General features: G+C 46.3%; 1 protein-coding gene across 1 annotated transcript in view; it reads right to left on the reverse strand.

Annotated features, from left to right (window-relative positions):
* Positions 1-6,624: 6,624 nt before the first annotated feature.
* The window catches only part of CCNYL1 (cyclin Y like 1), a 33,242-nt gene continuing 21,382 nt past the window's right edge, over positions 6,625-18,484 (reverse strand). Inside the window, exons 8-11 of the mRNA XM_057419768.1 lie at positions 17,713-17,832; positions 14,555-14,721; positions 10,029-10,191; positions 6,625-7,171 (exon numbers count right to left, since the gene is read on the reverse strand). Coding sequence (XP_057275751.1) covers positions 7,055-7,171; positions 10,029-10,191; positions 14,555-14,721; positions 17,713-17,832 — 567 coding nt within the window. The 3' untranslated portion in view covers positions 6,625-7,054. The remainder of the gene's footprint in view (positions 7,172-10,028; positions 10,192-14,554; positions 14,722-17,712; positions 17,833-18,484) is intronic.

Here is an 18,484-nt window from a genome sequence, read left to right on the forward strand (position 1 = left end):
AGAGCCTGGGGGGGGGGGGGTGGGGGTGGTGAGGGGGGCCCGGGGAGAGCTGGTAGTGGGGGCTGCCTTCCTGCTGGGCTGCAGCAGGACGGTGCCCCTGCAGCCCCCGGAGCCCCGGTACAGCTCCGTGTTGTGAAGGAACAGGACGGAGGGAGCTCTGTGACCAGGGACTTCACAGGCAGTGGTGGGGCAGGAGGGAGGAGCTGCCACCCAGCCCTCGAGGCGGGCAGGGATGGGGTCCCAACTGCCTGCAGCGCAGGTGGGAACCAGGCAACCCCAAGGTCCCTTCTCCCGCATGCCGGCTCTCCCCGGGCAGGGGCTCGGGGCCGGGCAGGGGCTGGTGCTGGTGGGGCTCAGCTCGTGGCACCGAATCCCAGGTTCAACCAGTGCTCTGCAATGGGCAGCCGGCTCCACCACCCTGGAGCAGCTCCCGGGAGCCCCGAGGGGCTGTGCGGGTGACGAGGCGGTTGTCCCAGCACCGGGGTCACAGGGAACCCCGGGCACCGCTGGCCTCAGCACCAGGAGCAGCCTCCTCCTGAGCCGCCGTGTGCCTGGGAAGCGGCCGATGCTGCTCCGAGCCTCTGCTCTGCAGCGGGGTGGGTTTCTCGCTCCTCACTCGTGCTGTGCAGGTTACGTGGGGTGCGCCAGCCCCAGCACCCTGCCCCTGGCCTGCCCAGCCCAGCGGGTGCTGTGTGCATGGGGGTTCCCAGCCGGGCGGCAGGGCTGGGGAGCCGCTGGGTTTGCCACTTGTTGCAGCTTCAACACTTGGTGCTGCTTTTTCCGCTGTCGGACCAGTGCCGGCTTCGGGAGCAAGCGGTGGGTTTAGGAAAACTCGGCAGAGCGCTTGCACTCCCTTCCCTGCAGCAACCCCAGGTCCGGCAGCAGCAGAGCACTGACAGACAGGGAGCCTGGTGTTAAGCGCTGGTGGCAGCAGGGCTTTGATAAGCAGAGTGATGGCAGGGTAGGGGGGAGCGCTGCCGTCAACTTCACCGAGCACAGCAAGGGCGAGGGGCTCTCGCTGCAGCGCGGGATGGGGCAGGGCTGGTGGGAGGTGGCGGAGTCTGGCTGCAGGCTGCGTGCTCAAACACCCGTTTGGTTTGTGTGGGGGTTTTGGGGGGAATACAGCGTGGGTTTGGTTTTTTTTTTTTCTGTGTTTTGTTCTGTTTTTTAGGGTGGTTGGTTTATTCCCCCCCCCCCCCCCCCCCCCCCCCCCCCAGTGGTGATATATGTAACCACCTAGCTGTTACTCAAGTCCTTTCTGCCCTCCTTCAAGCGTGGCACGCTGACCTAGCTGCCCGAGCACTGGGGAACAACCGCTGGCTCTGCTCCCGCGGGACTGCAAGGACCCGGGGTTGTTCTCAGCACCCTTGGGCCACTTCAGTCAAGATGGTTTCCGCCTTGTTTTAAAGCCAAAGCCTGGGAAGTGAGGGGATGTTCCAGTGGCACAAGGTTCCAAGTGTGCGTGTCTGGGGCGTTGTGGCCAGAGCAGCCAGCGGTGCAGGGGCTGCTCAGCCGTTCCGATCAGCGCTCTTGCAGCAGGTCTCACTCCCTGCAACGTGTTGCAGTACTTCCCCGTAGACAGGATTGCAGCACGTTGTATTAGGAACTGTAAATAGCTGTATTATAGCCTGGGTTGTACATACAGAAGCTGTAGTGACCTTTGATACAGGTTTGGGGCAGGTGTGTTCTCAGCAGCAAGGCAGGTCAGGCGCAGATGTGCTGTGGGTAGTCTTGTGTTGTAATCCAGGGCATTAAATGACTCCAACCTGCTCCAATCCACGCCTGGCTGGACTCCTCTCTTTCTATAGTGCCTTTTGTCGATACAGCTAAACACACATCATGCAATACAACGAACAAAACCGTGTCAAAGGTGGTGTTTTGTTGTTTTTTGTTTTATTTCCAAAGTGCAACTGACTGTAAAGCTCTTTTTTTAAGGTTAAAAAGAAATCCAGGCTTAGCTACAGACCATTGCCTATTGAAAAATGCACGAGCGTTTTCAGCTTCGATCTAATGGCAGGTTAATGCAATCAATGTTTGTGCGAGCCTGGCTTCTCAGCAACAAGTGGCTGGAGGGGGAAAGGAGCGGTTGCCGTGTGCCCTGTATGCTGTGGCCAATTCACACATTGGGTTTTGCCTCTTCTGTTCCCGATGCTGTTCCCTGTTGTTTAAATACCTGTACTATATTTTGTGAAAAGCTGAAGAAGTTTTATTCAAAGAGAAGTATGGAGATTAGTTATTTATGAGGACCAAAAGCAAGTGTGTGTGTGGTTTTCTTTGCTTCTGCTGGGATATGAATTGCCATAAAAACTCCATTGGGGGGACACAACAGGGCAGCATGTGCTGGAGGGCTGTGCAGGGCTGGGGTCACTAGGGACTGGGGGGGCTGGTGAGGCAGATGCACTGCTGTGGGGCAGCAATAGTGCATTTGGTGTCCATGGACGCTGTGTGTTGCAGCCTGGGTGAGGAGCCTGTCTCTGAGCAGGGTTTAATCCTCAGGGGCTGCTGTGCTTCCAGCTGGTGCCCGTGGCCTCGCTGACAACCAGTTTCCTTGGACAGGCCAAGGTCACAGCTTGCCGGTAGAAGAGGGTTAACCATCAACTTCTATTGGCGCCCTGCAGTTTGCACAGGATCAGCTCCTGCCCCAAGGAGGTGCCCTTTGATACTCCTCAGGCCAAGCAGGTGACAGCTCGCAGCGGAGCAGGATGCTGCTGCTGATGTGAGTGCCCGTGTTGCCATCTGCTGTGTGCTCTGTGTTGGGAGGAGCGCTTCAGGAAGGACAGCAAGAGGTTAAGGCTGGCTCTAATGGTGACTAATGGTGCAGGACTCTGCTATCTAGTTAGGTGTGTAGGCACACACCAGGTTCCACCAGATAGGATCGCTTACCTGGAAGCAGCATTCCAGCACCCAGCAATAAACCTGACAGCCGCACAGACTGACTCACCTGATTCCTCAGTGATCTGCCGGGTGATCTGCGCCCACTGCTCAAGTAGAGGCAAACCACACAGGCAGGGGCTGATCCTATCCCATGCAGGGCACCTGTTCCGGGGTGTGTGGGGACATGCACGTCTCATGCTGTTGCTGAGGGGCTGTGGGTGCTCCTGCTGCCTTGTGATAAACTCCAGCTCCTCACCAGGGGCCATGTTGTCTACCCTTGCCTCCCAGGGAGCTGCCGTGTCCTCAGCAAACACCAGTTTGGCAGCACTGTATCCATTTGAGCTACCTTTCCATAAGAAGGGAAGGGCCATTACTGCAGGGAGCTGATTACAAAGCACCTGTAGGACTCTGCTCCTATGAGCACACGTGGCTGTGCACAGCTTGGTGCTGTCCTGCTGTGTCACTCCTGTGCTCTCCATGGCCCATTTGGCCAACTTAGGCCATTCTCAAGGCAGTCACTGGCTTCCCTGGGGTTGACCAGTGCAAATGCAGCATGGTTTCAGGCAGGGAAGCATGGAGAATGTCACTGATAGCATGGGAACCGTGTGGCTTCTCAAATAGGTTTTAATAGCATAGGGCAAAGCCAAAGTGGTTGTTCCACCTAAAACATGCCTTGTCCACAAAGGCAGCCTGAGACTTTGCTAATCCTATGACAAATAATCCCATGTTCGGGCAGGTGAATGCTCTCTCACCAGGCAGTCAGTTGTGGGGTGGTGGTGTTAGTAAGCGCGCTATAGGCACTTTGGCAGCACCATGTCATTCATTGTATATTGTCAAACACCTCACTGGGTGCAAGTGGAGTTTTCCCAGATAACACTATGGAAACTCATTCCTACGTAACGCTGTTGTGCTGTGGGAAACACCAGCACAGGAGGGAGGCAGCAGCCTGCCCGATGCCAAGCACTGACCCCACCAGCGCGCCCTGCCCCACGCACACCTGCCAACCCCTGCGCAAGCCCTTGGCTCAATTGCTCTTCTGTCCCTTTCTGCTCGCTCAGGTTATGCTCAATGCCTGCACTCGTAGCCAGAAGCCCTGGTCTTGACGTTCATTCTGCCCCTGAAGTACCTGTCCTCTTACCTGCCAAACCCACACTGGAGAGGTTCTCATGAAATCCCCTTGGAAACAGCATACACAGTTCCTGTACACAGAAGGAAAGGACTGCTGAGGGCATCACGCAGCCCACAGACCCATCCCTGGGTTCCTGCCCCTGAGGACACATGATGCTTGTGTTAAGTCTTGTTGGCGCTCACACGATTCCTGCTGGTCCGTAACATAGCTGTTGTCTCTGCAAACAGCATTCACTGCTGGATGGGGGGTGCTGCCCTGAACCAAGTGCAGGCAGAGGTCACCTCAACAGATTAAAGATGTTGGATTAAGAGCAACAAGGCACACTGATCCTGTAGCTGGCTCCTCTTCCCTGGGAGCAGAGGTAGGTGCCCATCTCTGCAATTCCAGTATTCTGACTATGACGGCAGGTTTCCTTTTGCCTTTTTGAGAACAGTGCTGCCACCATATAAAGAACAGTGAAAGTTACAGGGCATCTCCCTCCCCCAGTTCACCTTCCAGAAGAACCCCTTAAATGTAATTCCTCCTGAAACACAATCACTGCTCATCCCTGCAAAAGGGAGCTATGTGGTTTACTCTTCATTGTTTACCTAAGAAACCCATGAGCTGTGTTTTCCAGGATCTAACGCTTTTGGGAGGGGGAACCAGAATGTTAAATGGAATTGCTCTTTTCCCTCTCAAGAAGCTGAGGTGTAGTGGAGCCCTGCTTAGTGTCTGCTGAACAGATCACACTGCTATCGACAACATGCTCTGGGCTATGCTGCAGTACAACTAAAGCCAGGCAAAACTGAGCTCAGCAGCCTTCTGCAGGATATAGTGCAGAAGCAGCTGTCAGCTCGAACTGTCATGCACCTGCCATCGGATCAGGGGGAATAGCCTCCATCCCACTTGGCAAAAAAGGTCAGTGAGAACCCCAAGCGCTGCTGCGCACCCCACTGCTGCATGCCTGCGTTTGCAGAAGCCATGTGCCAGCCCACAGCAAAGTGTATCATCAGGCTGATCCCACAAAGTTGAAGGCACCTGGTGGTGCAATGGGAAGGAAAGCTCATTAGCAATTAGGTCACTTGTAGCATCCCATTTAGTGTTCCTCAAGGGAGGAGTTAACATCAAACCACCTCCAGCAAGAATGGCCCTACTTAAAGGCCATTTGTATGCAAAGGAACTGTCAGTGAGTGGTTATTTGAGCAGCCCTAGTCAGGTCTAATTCCCAAGGACACCAAATGAGCTCTGGCACTGGCTCCCCACACATTTATGAGTCACTGTCACACAATGAAGGCCAGGGACTGGTCCAGGGAATGGAGGGTCCTTAACTCATACCACTGGGGCTCCTTCTTTCATACGGGAGAGAAGCTGCCCAGCACCAGCTGCTTGTGAGGGGGACTGAAACCAGACGCTGTACAGAAGACACACTTCACCTTTGACTTTAATTAAAATAGAGTTTATTAGCTTTTCTTTTAATACAAACATGAGAAAGGAAAAACCACCTGAAGATGTAGCGTTATTTTCAAAATTGAACTGTGATCAATACCTGAAGTGCCAAGTTCCATGGATCTGGGAGCCAGGGGCTGGCCCGTTTGCACACCACAAAAGGCTGTATGCATCATCTGAACAGCTGGGTGCAGCCAAACTGCTGACCGCACTCCTGCAGCCCCACTCTCAAAGGCAAATGGACTTGCTGCTGTTCAGTGTAAGTTTCTGGGCCTTGGCTGGAAGAGGAAGTGCACAAAACCCGTGCCAGTCGGAGGGAGATCTGCTCCTAGGACTAACTGCCTAGAATCTATCTGAATCCAAGAAGGGAAGATACTACAAAGACCTGTGACAGGAAGAGTCTAATAATACTTATCCTGTTTAGAGTTCAGTTTCAGAGCCTGAAAGTAAGCTCCATTCCAAAGTCTCAGAAAGAGCAAAACCCAAGCCTCTAGAGCAGCTGCACAAGATAAAATTCACTTTGGAAACAAAAATAAAAAACAGGGTTTATAGAAAGCTTTTCATAATTCTCAATTGAACTCAATATTTTCCAATCAATCATCTACCTGGTCAGGTAGTCCAGGATTCGCAAACTCATCACTGCCTCATTATGAATGTAAATCCCTCCCAGGAAACAAAAACCCAAGGAGAGCCAGATGGATGCACAGTATCAGCTTTAGGAACTCCACTGTATATAGCACAAGAGATATGCAGTAGAACTCAGAGAAGCAGTGCTGCACACACGCCATTCACCACTGGATTGCTACACTGTTGGGATGGTGACGATGTTTCCAGACCAACTTTCTCATTCAATGCCTCAGAAAAATGTACAGATTGCGCCTCTTCCAGAGCAATACAAGGATTAGAAAATGAGAGAAGCACCATAATTCACAAGAAATGCAGCATGGACCCTATATACTTGAACAATATATAAACCCATATCTCTGCTCCCAGTCAAAACATTCAAAGTCTTTTGACAATGCCTACTGAAGTTGTGGGTGCAGAGCTGGAATTCCTTCCTTCTGGGCGGCTTCTTGGTTATGAACAGATCACCAACAATAGCAGCTTTTAGGAGCCAAACCAGGGAAAAACCATCAACGTGTGTCTATGCTACTGTTTTCAGCTCCAGAGTGGCTTTATACTCTCAGAGTCCCATGTTAACACTGCATCGACCCAAAATACAAATGCAGTGAGACTCTGGATGCCAGGGAGAGGAGGGCAGAACATTGTAACTACAGTCATGTGGTTAATGTTTAAATTCTAAAATTTAAAACTACTTATTATTAAAAACCTCAAGAGTTCACAGCTATAGGCCTACATAGTAAGCAAACATCTGTGGGGGGATAGAAGGAGAGAAGTTTGTTTTTGCACCTCTGGATACATAAGGAGGAGGAGAGAGTCGATTTGACAAAGGTCTTGTCTTTTTCACCAAGTATGCTCCTCAAGCTCTGGGCTCCCTTGGCTAGTTTACCCTCCTCTCCTCCTCTTGCTGGAAGACAACATCACCACTGGCTTGTGTGCATGGAGTGGTGGTATTCCTTCGATTCGCATGGATGCTGGTTCACGGTGCTGCACCTTTCTCTCTCCTCAGGAGAGGATGGCATTAGAACGGCGGATACCAACTAAGTTATCAGCACTGAAAGATCGTCTCATAGCAGCTTTTGACAAGTCTTTGTATTTGTCTTCACACAGCCGGGAGATAGCCTGGATACCATGCACAGATACAAAAGGAAAAGTATACATTAGAAAAGTTTGGTCATTTCAAGGGAGCTTTTTACAAGTGCAGTGCCAACACGGCAGGCACTCTATAGCAGTCACACTACTTTGTTACCTAGAATGAGAGTCAATAAGAACTACTTTGGAGGGAAAATATTACAGGGGTCTGTCCCCATGCTAACAGAACCCTATCCATCAGGAAGCAAGACGAGCTTCCTCGAAGCGAGTGGTTTCCACATCCAAGTATCTTCATTCTTTTACCAGTCTCACTGTCTAATGGAAAACTTGGATCCATTTCACACTCATGAGTCTGTGGAAGTTATGTTCAAAACTGCACCTAGGAGCTAGGTCTGGTGCACGCAGCACCACAGACATTTTAACAGTACAATAATGCACACACAGCCATTTCTGTAAGAGAAAAGGGTGAAACTGGAAAGGTTTCTGCACTCCCTCGGGCACTGTGTCCTTGGCCATTCAGTGCACATGAGCCTAGCAAATGACGCTCTACTCAGGTGTCCCTTTTCCCTTTACCTTCTCTACACCTTGTCCCCAATTTGCTCTTCCTGGGGTCACTCACATAATCATGCTCCTTAAGAGGTCTGAGAAGGGAGGGCAGCTCACTGCTCAATGTCACAGCAATAGCCATGGCACTTCGATGCAGCTATTAAATACCAGCACATGCGGACAACTTACTTAGTATTTAACTGCTTTTCCACCATTTACTGGCTTGCTTCTGCTCTGCTTACCTAGCTAGTCAAGCAGCCTTTATGCTGGTGCAGCTGTTCTAGCAACAAGCCTCATTATTTAAATCCTAATAACACATGGTTGACCAGAAAACACCGTGGGCTCTCCCCTGCAAGGCCTATTTCTGATAGGAGCCTTCAGGCATTATCTATGCAAATAAATAAATAAGGATACCTGTAATAACAGGCTGAACCGAATTTCAGTCCTGAACATTTACCTCCATTAATAATTTACCACCTATCACCAGATGAACTTTCAGAGTCCTGCCATCAGCTACAAGCCTACACCTTCCCTTTAAGACAGCACCCATTCAGCGCAGCCCTGTGTTCTGGAAGTTCAAAAGGTGAAAAGCACTCTGAGCATGAATAAACTTATAAGTGTGGTTTAAAATAATTATTTACATTTATTTCTGCCGACCTTCTGGAGGCATGCATTTGGCTCGAGAGGGGCATTCCTTAAGACACTGGCTGCATGAGCTCCCGGTGCAAGACCAGACAGACTCTCCATCCTGTTTTAATGCTAGGACATCAATCATAAAGCAACCTGTGTTGACATATTTAGCCCCAGTCGCCCATATGGTGTAAATCACTCTTCAATCCCTGGAATACTAATTTACTGCTTCATACGGGCTCCTATCGACTGCTCGTGTGCTTCTACTCAAAAGGCAGAATTAAAAATTTTAGCAAATGGTTCAAATATTTAGCACATTTAGAATTAAACCCCCAAATCTCCTATACACATGCATTAGTAAATACATTATGGCAAATCACACACTGTACTGAAAATTACTCTGGTTTTAAATACCAAGCCCCCAAATGCTAGCAAAGAAGAAACAAAACAGGCTCACAATCTGTAAATCATCCACTTATGCCTGGGCACCGAGCAGTTCAGTAAACAATTTCCTGTGGAATATGAACTACCCTACAACCACATTTACAATTAGTGACAGTGTTAGCTTAAAGTGCAAGTAACACGGGTGAGACAAAGCAGAAGAGTTGCACTGCTTAACTTTAAATAGAGGAATTTGTAGGCATATCATACCTATCATTCCAAAGGACCACGAGGAATCACACTTATTCCCAAAGTTCAGCCACTTCTGCTGAAATAAAACCTGGCACTTGGCAGAATCATTGGGGGTGGACAATGGAACAATGTAAGCCAAGAATACTGTAGCACACCCCTCTTTGAAAGGGGCTATGGTATCAGTGTACACAGGGCCTGCGGTAATGCCTTTGTTGAAAGGTCAACAAAACAACACGCAGAGTCATCAATTAAACCTGGACAGATGAAAGGTTGCACTGATCCAACACGAAATTTTGCCTGGGAACACAGGTAATTTAGCTATTTCCAAAATGTCTGACACATCTCCAGCAACGAGGAAAACGACTCTGCAAGAGTACGAGCCTTCGTACCAAAGAAGGCTGCGGGGACTCACACAAGGCAGCCTTTCCCATTGAGCAGAAAGGGCCAGTAATGTGTATTTACACTCCTCTGGGCATTCTGAAGGACTCCTAAGAAGGGGCTATTCCAAGAGTTTATCTTAAAACAACATTTCTTTGCAAAGGTGAGGTTCTGGAAGTTGTGGAAAGAAACGTATTATTTCTGCAGCTGTCCCTAGACAAATGGTTTATTAAACCATGAGAGCAGTTAAGAGTGCTCCCTCTAAATCTAAAAGCAGCTGTGCAGTGGGATGCAGTGGGAAACCTTCAGCTGGTAGTATTTAGAAAGGTCTGAGTGTGACTGTCTCTAGGTGCTTGGAATACAGACTGTGGCCAGGGAAGGACAGACAATCCATTACATGTGACACTAATCCTTTCAATCTGAAGTAGCCTAGCTGAGCTACAGTTCCCAAAATAACATCCATTTTACTTTGTGATCTGCTAGACTTCCGTAACCTCCGTCTCTTCCTTTCCTTGGAATACTAGCTTAGCCCAGGCATGGTTTTAGAAATGGTAACTGTAGTCATAAAGGGGTTAAATTAGCCTGTAATACACTAATTTAAAAGCTTTTTAGTTTTTCTAACTGCCACTTAACATGATTAGCAACAGATGCTCTTACTACACATACAGAGTCCCCTGCTCAGGCAATCTCAGACCATTACCTCCAGTTTCTGTGCTCTCTCTTTACTGAGAGGCTCCAGCAGAAAGCTCAGGTTATTGTCATCGGCTAGAGAGCGAAGATCAAAGTAATATTTGGCGTAAACACTGGCAGGAACATTGATATTAAACTGCAGTAGCTCCAAGAAGTGTCTTTCCATCTCGTTCCTAGGAGGTGTAAGGGACAGAAGACAAAGGGAAGAAAGATTGTTGATTTTAGCCGGCTGAAAACACTGAAGAGACCTCAAGCTTGGTTTTAAAACCAGCAACTCTGAAACAGTCATCGAGAGCTCTGCCTTATTAGTTTTGAGAGAGCAGTGCTCAAAACAAGGTGCAGCTTTTGAGTCCTGGCACCTCCGGCTCAGAGAGAAAGGTAGTGCCCTGTCGTGCACTCGCTCGGCTGACCGGGGAGGTTCATTCTTTGGAGTTCCATTAGTGCAGCTGTACAATTCATGTGCCATTCTCACTCTCGCACGGCCCCACACTATAGTGATCAGATGAAAGGAATGATGTATGCTGTTTATTAGCTCTGAAGAACTTGCAGACATTTTCACCAGGCTGATAACAGGAAGGGGGTTTATTGAAGTAGAGGCGGACTAACAAAAGGAGTAGGCAGATCACCACGGCAACAAATGGATCTATGAAGAGCTGCTGCTATTATCTCACAGAAAAAAGCCTCTTGAAGCAACATGGATTCATCTCCAATAAATAAATAAATAAGCAGCATTAGGTGGGAGAAGGAATTTTCTCCTCAATAGCATTAGGCAGGATAACAAAGTACTATGTCAAAGGGCACTGTCCAGTTTTTACTCACTCGTCTGTTTTCAGTGGGCAAAACATTTGGAGGAAAGTGGGGAGAGCGCCATGACATGCAAAAGCCTCCTTCAGCTACTGTACTGTGGTTAGCTACGTCAGAGGTGTTCCACAGAGGAAAAACCCAATGGTTTACACGCTAACCAAAAAGAAACAGGCGGTACCCAAACCAAGCAGTTCAGTTCAACGCTAACTCAACAGAATTTAGCTGTACAGGCCAACTGGGAATACACCAGAAGGTAAGCCGCACAAATTCAGTGCCAAGGTTGTTCTTGCTTTTAGGGAGCTTTTAGAATAGATGTTTTACCTATTAGAGGAGGGCAGATAAATCAAGGAAATTATAACATTATTATTAAATACAGGTTGTGTCCTGTACTGGCTGGCGGGTCTCAATATGAATAGCAGCTTTGTGCTTGTTTCTAGCACAGTGGATTCGAGTAGCATTGAACCTAGTGCCAAAATTAATTTCCTGTTCATATGGTCATAAGCCTATAGAAATGTAAATCAGATAATGTTTTGATGATCAGCTGATTTACCCTATGAATAAATGCTCTTCACTGCCCCTTTTGTACTCACTAGGCTAATACATTTTAATTCTTTAAAAATACAATTCTTCATTGGATTAACAAGTCTATTAACAGTGGTTTAAAACCTGGCAGAGGATAATACCCATGTGTTTTCTGTGCCTTATTTACAAATACATGTAGCCAAAAGAATGAACAGCGAGTGTCTCCTTACAGGCAATCATAGCAAGATTAGCAGCTGCACGGTTAATTTTTCAGTGATTATGAATTCACCCTCATCAAAGCAAGCAAGTTTTCACAAAGGATGACTTCCAAAACGCTATTTATTTAATTTCCTTTGATTTTTTTCCCCATTAGAAATAAGTAAAACAAACAAAAACAGAGACACAACCCCCCCCCCCCCAAAAAAACAACCAAAACAAAACCCCCCACCCCGTTTCAGTAAAAAACCACAACAAACTACCAAGAAAGGGCTTGTGATAGAAAAAAAGAAGATGAACACTTTACCTATGTTGAGTAGGAAGAGGCGAAGGCAAATGAACTCATCTGCTGGTTGTGAGGTATGGATCACGTATCCTTTAACAGAATTTAACCCACTAACAGTTTTTTGAGAACAAGGTGCACCAATGCTGCCTGCAGAAGAGGTGCCTGGCTCGGACACATTCACACACAGATTTGCAAACTGCATAAACTAAACCAGATCTAAACCCTTTCAGCAACTCCAGAAGGGTGTTTTACTTCCACGCTTGGCTTGCAGTGGCTCAACAAGAGTACCCATCAGGTTAGTGAGATCGTTATAGATACACAGAGCCAAGAGGAAGATTCACAGACAGTTCACAAACAAAACTTGCCACCAGTCCTTTACTGCACAGGAATGGCCCACCCAGGGAGTGATACCAGCTTGAGTCCTGCCAAGCAACCTTTAAGCTGGGAGCCGCTAGTGTTTTGGGTGGATTTTTTTGCAGCATCACCAACCATCTCCAGTGTTAGAAGGAACTCCTTTGCCAATTGTTTTCTTTCAGTAACACTTGCATTCAGAATACCTAATGCTCACCATCAAGTGACTAGTTTAAAACATACTGGAAGTACTAAAGCTGACAATTAACTATAGTACCGGCTATTAACTGAAAGCAGACTTACAAACTTAATCTTGCTGAGTATTTTAAGCAGTTTTCCAATGTTCCAGTTATGGTGATGTTATCCAACCCAGGAGCAGTGGAGTCTGCCAAGCTGCAGCAGTGTGGGGCCTGAGATGGACACCACGTGTCCACTGTCAGTAAGGGGTTGTAGAGTTTCTGCCCATACGTAAATTCAAAGGTCTAAATAATTTCAAATGAGATGGGATTACAAAAATCCCATCTTCAAACTGGAGTAAAAAATATGCCTAAATTCCACCTATTTTCTTTACCTCCATCACTGCTTTGAAAACAGAAGTACTGACAATTGCAGGAGACCAGGCGTAGGCAATAGAGAATAAACATCCTGCTTGTTACAGATATTTTCAGTGCTATCAATTTGATTTGTCCCAAATAGGGCTAGAAGAGGAGACATCAAAAAGGGCAAGATGTATACTCCAGCACTCCTAGCATCACTGACCCCACTTCAGCCATTTCAGAGTAATTTGCAGCAACACTTCAAGTATGTTCCTCAGACAGATGAGCACTCTGAGCCAGGTTGAGTGAAGATGCACATTGTATAAAACCACTAATTATGCTTTCCTGGAAGCAGGGTTGGCATAGCCCTGCATTTGGAGACAAAGAACTCCCAGGCAAGGGGTAGGTATAAAACAAGATACTGTATTTGCAGCCTGTGACATGAAATAACTTGAATAACAAAAAGTGTTTTAGTGCAGGTAACTAACTCCCCCATTATTAGAAATGCTGTCCCACCCCCAAAGGGAAGAAAACTGGATACTCCTCCTCCTAGAGAGTCCCAGATAAATAATTACTTACTGTATTTTAAACGTTAGCTTTAGGCTGAATCCAAGGAAGAGAGCCTGGGGCAAGAAGAGACTCTCACACAGGCAGCCTTCCGGCACTGTGTGCAAACCTCTGCCACCTCAGACTGCTCCTGTACTAGAACTGGCTGTTACTACATAGGCCTGGACACATGCTCAGTTACAGCACAGCAGCATGATTAAACTCAACCCTACATAAAACATATGAAGATTATTAAGGCCAGAAAGCCTGATACTAAGCTAGCCTTCTAGCAGTTCTACCACTGAGGTAACAACACAAATAGGGGCAGAAGCTGGCAAATAGAATTAAAACAGTAATACTGACATCTCAAAGCTGTCAGACACAGAACTTTGCAAGAAGGAATTTAACACAAAATCTAATGGCCAAATCCACACCACATAAGCATGCCTCCAGCCTGTAGTATGAGCCTGGAGCCACAAGGATGAACATCCTCTGAAACCACAGAAATCGTAGGGCTTAAGGCACCACGACAAGACAGCAGATTCAAAATTCCTAAAAAGCTGAAATCTACACCTGAGACAGGGATATATACAAGGATCAGCCTTACATAAACAAGCAGTAGTAAGACTGAGGATTTTGTTCTCAGCACTGTACACATGTCCAAGAGCTCATCCAAAGAGGATGAGCTGTAGCAGCAGCTGGATGTAACACATGCAATGACAGATCCCAACACAAATGACACCTGCCTGCCAGCAGCAGCAGCTAGGAATTCATACCTTGAGATATTTAGGCCTTAGCTGGATACAAGTCATGGCTTACCCTGCAGTTTTTCAAATTCTACACCAGACAAGGCAGGGAACAAACTGAGTTCACTTTGTGTTTTTCTTCCACAAAAGAATGCTGATCAGACTATGAACTGGGCACTTCAGAGTTACACCAATGCAGAAAAACCAAACTGGAAACAAGCAGCCAGCCCCATGGCTCATCACTTGGGGAAAGAAGGTACAGAAAACTAACTGCAAAGTTACTCACCCAAGTCATTAGAAATATTAATACAGATTTGTCTCAAAGTAGGGTTATGCAAAGTTTCCTAGGTTAAGAAAGGGAATGAGGCCAGACACCAGATATACATCATGTACCTCTATCATAGCACCAAACATTTTACTGCATGATCCCAAAAATTGCCATTAAAAAAAACAACCCAACCCACCAAAACAAACAACCTCAAACCCCAAAATCCCCACCACTGCAGATTAGCCAAACCTTGCAACTTACATGTCCTCAACAGTGATGTCCTTCAGTATTTGGCAATAATCCACATTCCACACAGCTTGATCATCCCAGACTTTAGAAGCCAGAAGAATAGCTCCTAGGACTATCCTCTTCCAGTTACTAGGGCATATGTCAATCTCTGCATAGGTTAAAAGCCTTTCCAAATACACCTGTAGAAAGGGAGAAAAAAAACCAAACAAACAACAAACAAAGTTTTATGTGTGCAATTAGGACTGAGTTCTGAGCAGCAAGCATGACAGTCCAATATTACTATTTCATCCCATTACCATAAAGTATGTCAAAGTAAGTATTAGTCATCGGTGTTGGGACCGGCCTTGTTCAACATCTTCGTCGCTGACATGGACAGTGGGATTGAGTGCGCCCTCAGCAAGTTTGCCGACGACACCAAGCTGTGTGGTTGGGTTGATACGCTGGAGGGAAGGAATGCCATCCAGAGGGACCTTGACACACTTGTGAGGTGGGCTGATGCCAACCTCATGAGGTTTAACCATGCCAAGTGCAAGGTCCTACACCTGGGTCAGAGCAATCCCAGGCACAGCTACAGGTTGGGCAGAGAAGAGATTCAGAGCAGCCCTGAGGAGAAGGACTTGGGGGTGTTGGTCAATGAGAAAATGAACATGAGCCGGCTTCAGTGTGTGCTCGCGGCCCAGAAAGCCAACCCTATCCTGGCTGCATCAAAAGGAGTGTGACCAGGAGGTCGAAGGAGGTGATCCTGCCCCTCTACTCTGCTCTTGTGAGACCTCACCTGGAGTATTGTGTGCAGTTCTGATGTCCTCAACATAAAAAGGACATGGAACTGTTGGAACAAGTCCAGAGAAGGGCCACGAGGATGATCAGGGGACTGGAGCACCTCCCGTATGAAGACAGGCTGAGGAAGTTGGGGCTGTTCAGCCTGGAGAAGAGAAGGCTGCGTGGAGACCTCATAGCAGCCTTCCAGTATCTGAAGGGGACCTATAGGGATGCTGGAGAGGGACTCTTCATTAGGGACTGTAGTGATAGGACAAGGGGTAACGGGTTAAAACTTAAACAGGGGAAGTTTAGATTGGATATAAGGAGGAAATTCTTTCCTGTCAGGGTGGTGAGGCACTGGAATGGGTTGCCCAGGGAGGTTGTGAATGCTCCATCCCTGGAGGTGTTCAAGGCCAGGTTGGACGTGGCCTTGGGTGATATGGTTTAGCGTGAGGTGTCCCTGCCCATGGCAGGGGGGTTGGAACTTGATGATCTTAAGGTCCTTTCCAACCCTAACGATTCTATGATTACTACCTGTACTTTAGAATCCAAACTTTCAGGATTTACAGATTCCATATTTTATTATCACATAAGAACTGGACCACCAAGATAATACAATAAAGGTACTGGAGAATAAGTTCTGAGCAAGCAATGAGCACTGTTGTTTCAGGGAGACACTGACAGGGTTCTTTGCATCACCGAGTCATACAGTCATTGACAAGTTTTCATTAGGGCCTATCTAGGATAGTAAATCACTCAAGATCACACTTGCCTTTCATCACCTTTAAGGTTCAGAACTTGTAGCTTAATAGGAAGTGCTAAAACCTGCACTGTGATCTGTAGTCATGGGACAAAGATGCATTAATTGCTATCTTCCCACAATGAAGGGTGTTATAGTGCTATTCTACTTCATTCGGAAAAGAACAGACTTTAATCCTTCACCTACAACAGCGTCACCCTCTGCTTTCATCTACATCACCAACTGCTTAGATAAATAGTGAAAGATACCCAAGGCTAAAGATATATCTTGGTCTTTTACTTATTCCTCCCATGTACTCTCAGATCAGCCCACAGACATTGAATCAGTCCCATCCTTAAAAGTCTATTTTTAGAAAAAAACTATTTCACACCTTTGTAATGAACACCACAGTAATCTGCACTTTCAAATTTGGATAGCTGAATTTAGCGTTCTATTCCCTCAATTAAGTCCAGATAAACTAGTGGGTGCAGGCCTAACGGCAGGATCAATCTTTATTACTAGGGTTTTCCCACTTTTCTTTCCATCCTCTGCTTGTAGCCTTCTAGTGGACTAAAGGTGTTCCTATAGTAACAGAGCCATCTAGCGGTGAAATCCACTTTAACTCTCTTTGTAAATAGCTGGCTAGATTGCACAGTGTCAGCTACCATCTTGTACTGTTAAAATTGCACCCACGTCTTTGAAAAAGCAAAAATGTCTAAGTACTTTTAGCGTTTCTAACTATTCGGCCCTTTCAATTTCTTACTGCCTTATTAAAGAGAGTCCTTCAAGCTGAGTTTGCTTAATTTCTGTATTGTCTTCTGGTGACAGTTCTGCTCTCCTTTCAGACTGTTCTTCAGCAAGAAGCCACAACGGAGACTGAAGGCTAGTATGCAACATAGCGCAGTTTAAGAAATGCCTAATGCAGCAATTATACAGGTTGTGTTTTTTTCTTTCCCTTCATACACAATATTTGTATATGCATGCATATATTGGTGTGTATATACATAGTCAGCATTGCAATCTTTTATATCCATCTTGCTTTCTAAAAATCAAACAACAAACTGTAGTGAGATGATTTTCTTACAAATGTTCTTAAGTCCCAAGTACCTCCATGGGGAAAAAAATCTGTAGACTCTTTGGTTGAATAAAAAAAAAAGTTGATGGAAAGGTTAAAATAGTTGAAGACCTTAATAATGAGAACATTTGCCTCCTGGAGTTCCTACACTACTGGTCCTCAACCCCTTCTTCGGCACTCCTACTTGCACTGTTCTGGTTAATAACAAACTCAAACTCCTGTCTTCCCTTCCACACAACTGAAATAAAAGTTGTCTTTGTGTCTGATCTCATTACAACCCACTGTTTATGGTGGTCCCGCTGTTCTGCCTTTCTCGAGGTTGTTCAACAAGTTACACGTTATGAAACAGTGTGACTGGACAAGTAATTAAGCCTTACATATTCATATATAGAAAAGTAAGTTCCTTTTTAATTAACCACTTCTGTGACTACTTAGAAATCTTCTCTAATGAACTCACTTGTACAGTGCCTTCATTATTAACAAGGTTTCATGAGATACTGTAACAGTTTAAATGTCAGTTTGGCCCAGTTCGCTCATTGATGGGAAGAGCAAAAAAGTCTTCCAAAAGCTCCATTTCAGTAATCAGGCATCCCTTACCAGTGTCACTATTGCACATTCAGCCGTCAGCTGTGCAGCACTGAAAAGCGTCCGAACAAACCGGTAGATGTGCTTGTGATCAGGATCATGCTTGTAGTAGTCATCTGGAACTTCTTCCCGCTGAAAAAAAGTTCTCTCAATTACTGAGAATCTAGCTTACTTAACATTGACTTTAAACAAGAGCCACACATGCTTGGTTCTTATCACGGAGTAGAAGCAGGAACAACATGAGCAGGATCCCTCTTGCATAATTCCTGCACTATGACCAGTACAAAAGCTGGAAGTATGTTTTTCCTGGCTGGAACTGAGGAGGAAAGGACTGGTATTTGCAACTAAGCTCTCTGATGCTGGTAACTTGGGGTTTGTTATTTCTGGTATTAGGGTTAATAGAGATTTGGACTCCTTGTGACTGAATCTTTAAGGGTGTTTAAAGATGTCTTCCATGTAATTAATCTTTCTGAAGGAGCTGTAGGTTCTCAGCCAAAACCCCATTGCTACAGAAACGAACAAACCATTTTTATCTTTCCCCTCATAAGTACGACATACAGCCCTTACTATATTTCTGTCTGTATATTGCAGTAAGATCGAAGAGACCTTTAAGTGTTTCCTAAAGGACACAAGGATTTTCCTCTATTCATACTCATTAAATGGGAGGTAGACTGTATCACAGGATCAAAAGATGTCAGGTTGGTAAATAAAGAAATGAAATTGTCTGACAGGGTTCATCTTAGATTAGATAAACAATTTTCCATGTGAAACAACAGATTCAGGT

The sequence above is a fragment of the Pezoporus wallicus genome, unplaced genomic scaffold (genome assembly GCF_028554395.1).
Source record: "Pezoporus wallicus isolate ANWC-B61680 ecotype Strahan unplaced genomic scaffold, APGP_CSIRO_Pwel_v1 contig_4710, whole genome shotgun sequence".
Taxonomy (NCBI): domain Eukaryota; kingdom Metazoa; phylum Chordata; class Aves; order Psittaciformes; family Psittacidae; genus Pezoporus; species Pezoporus wallicus.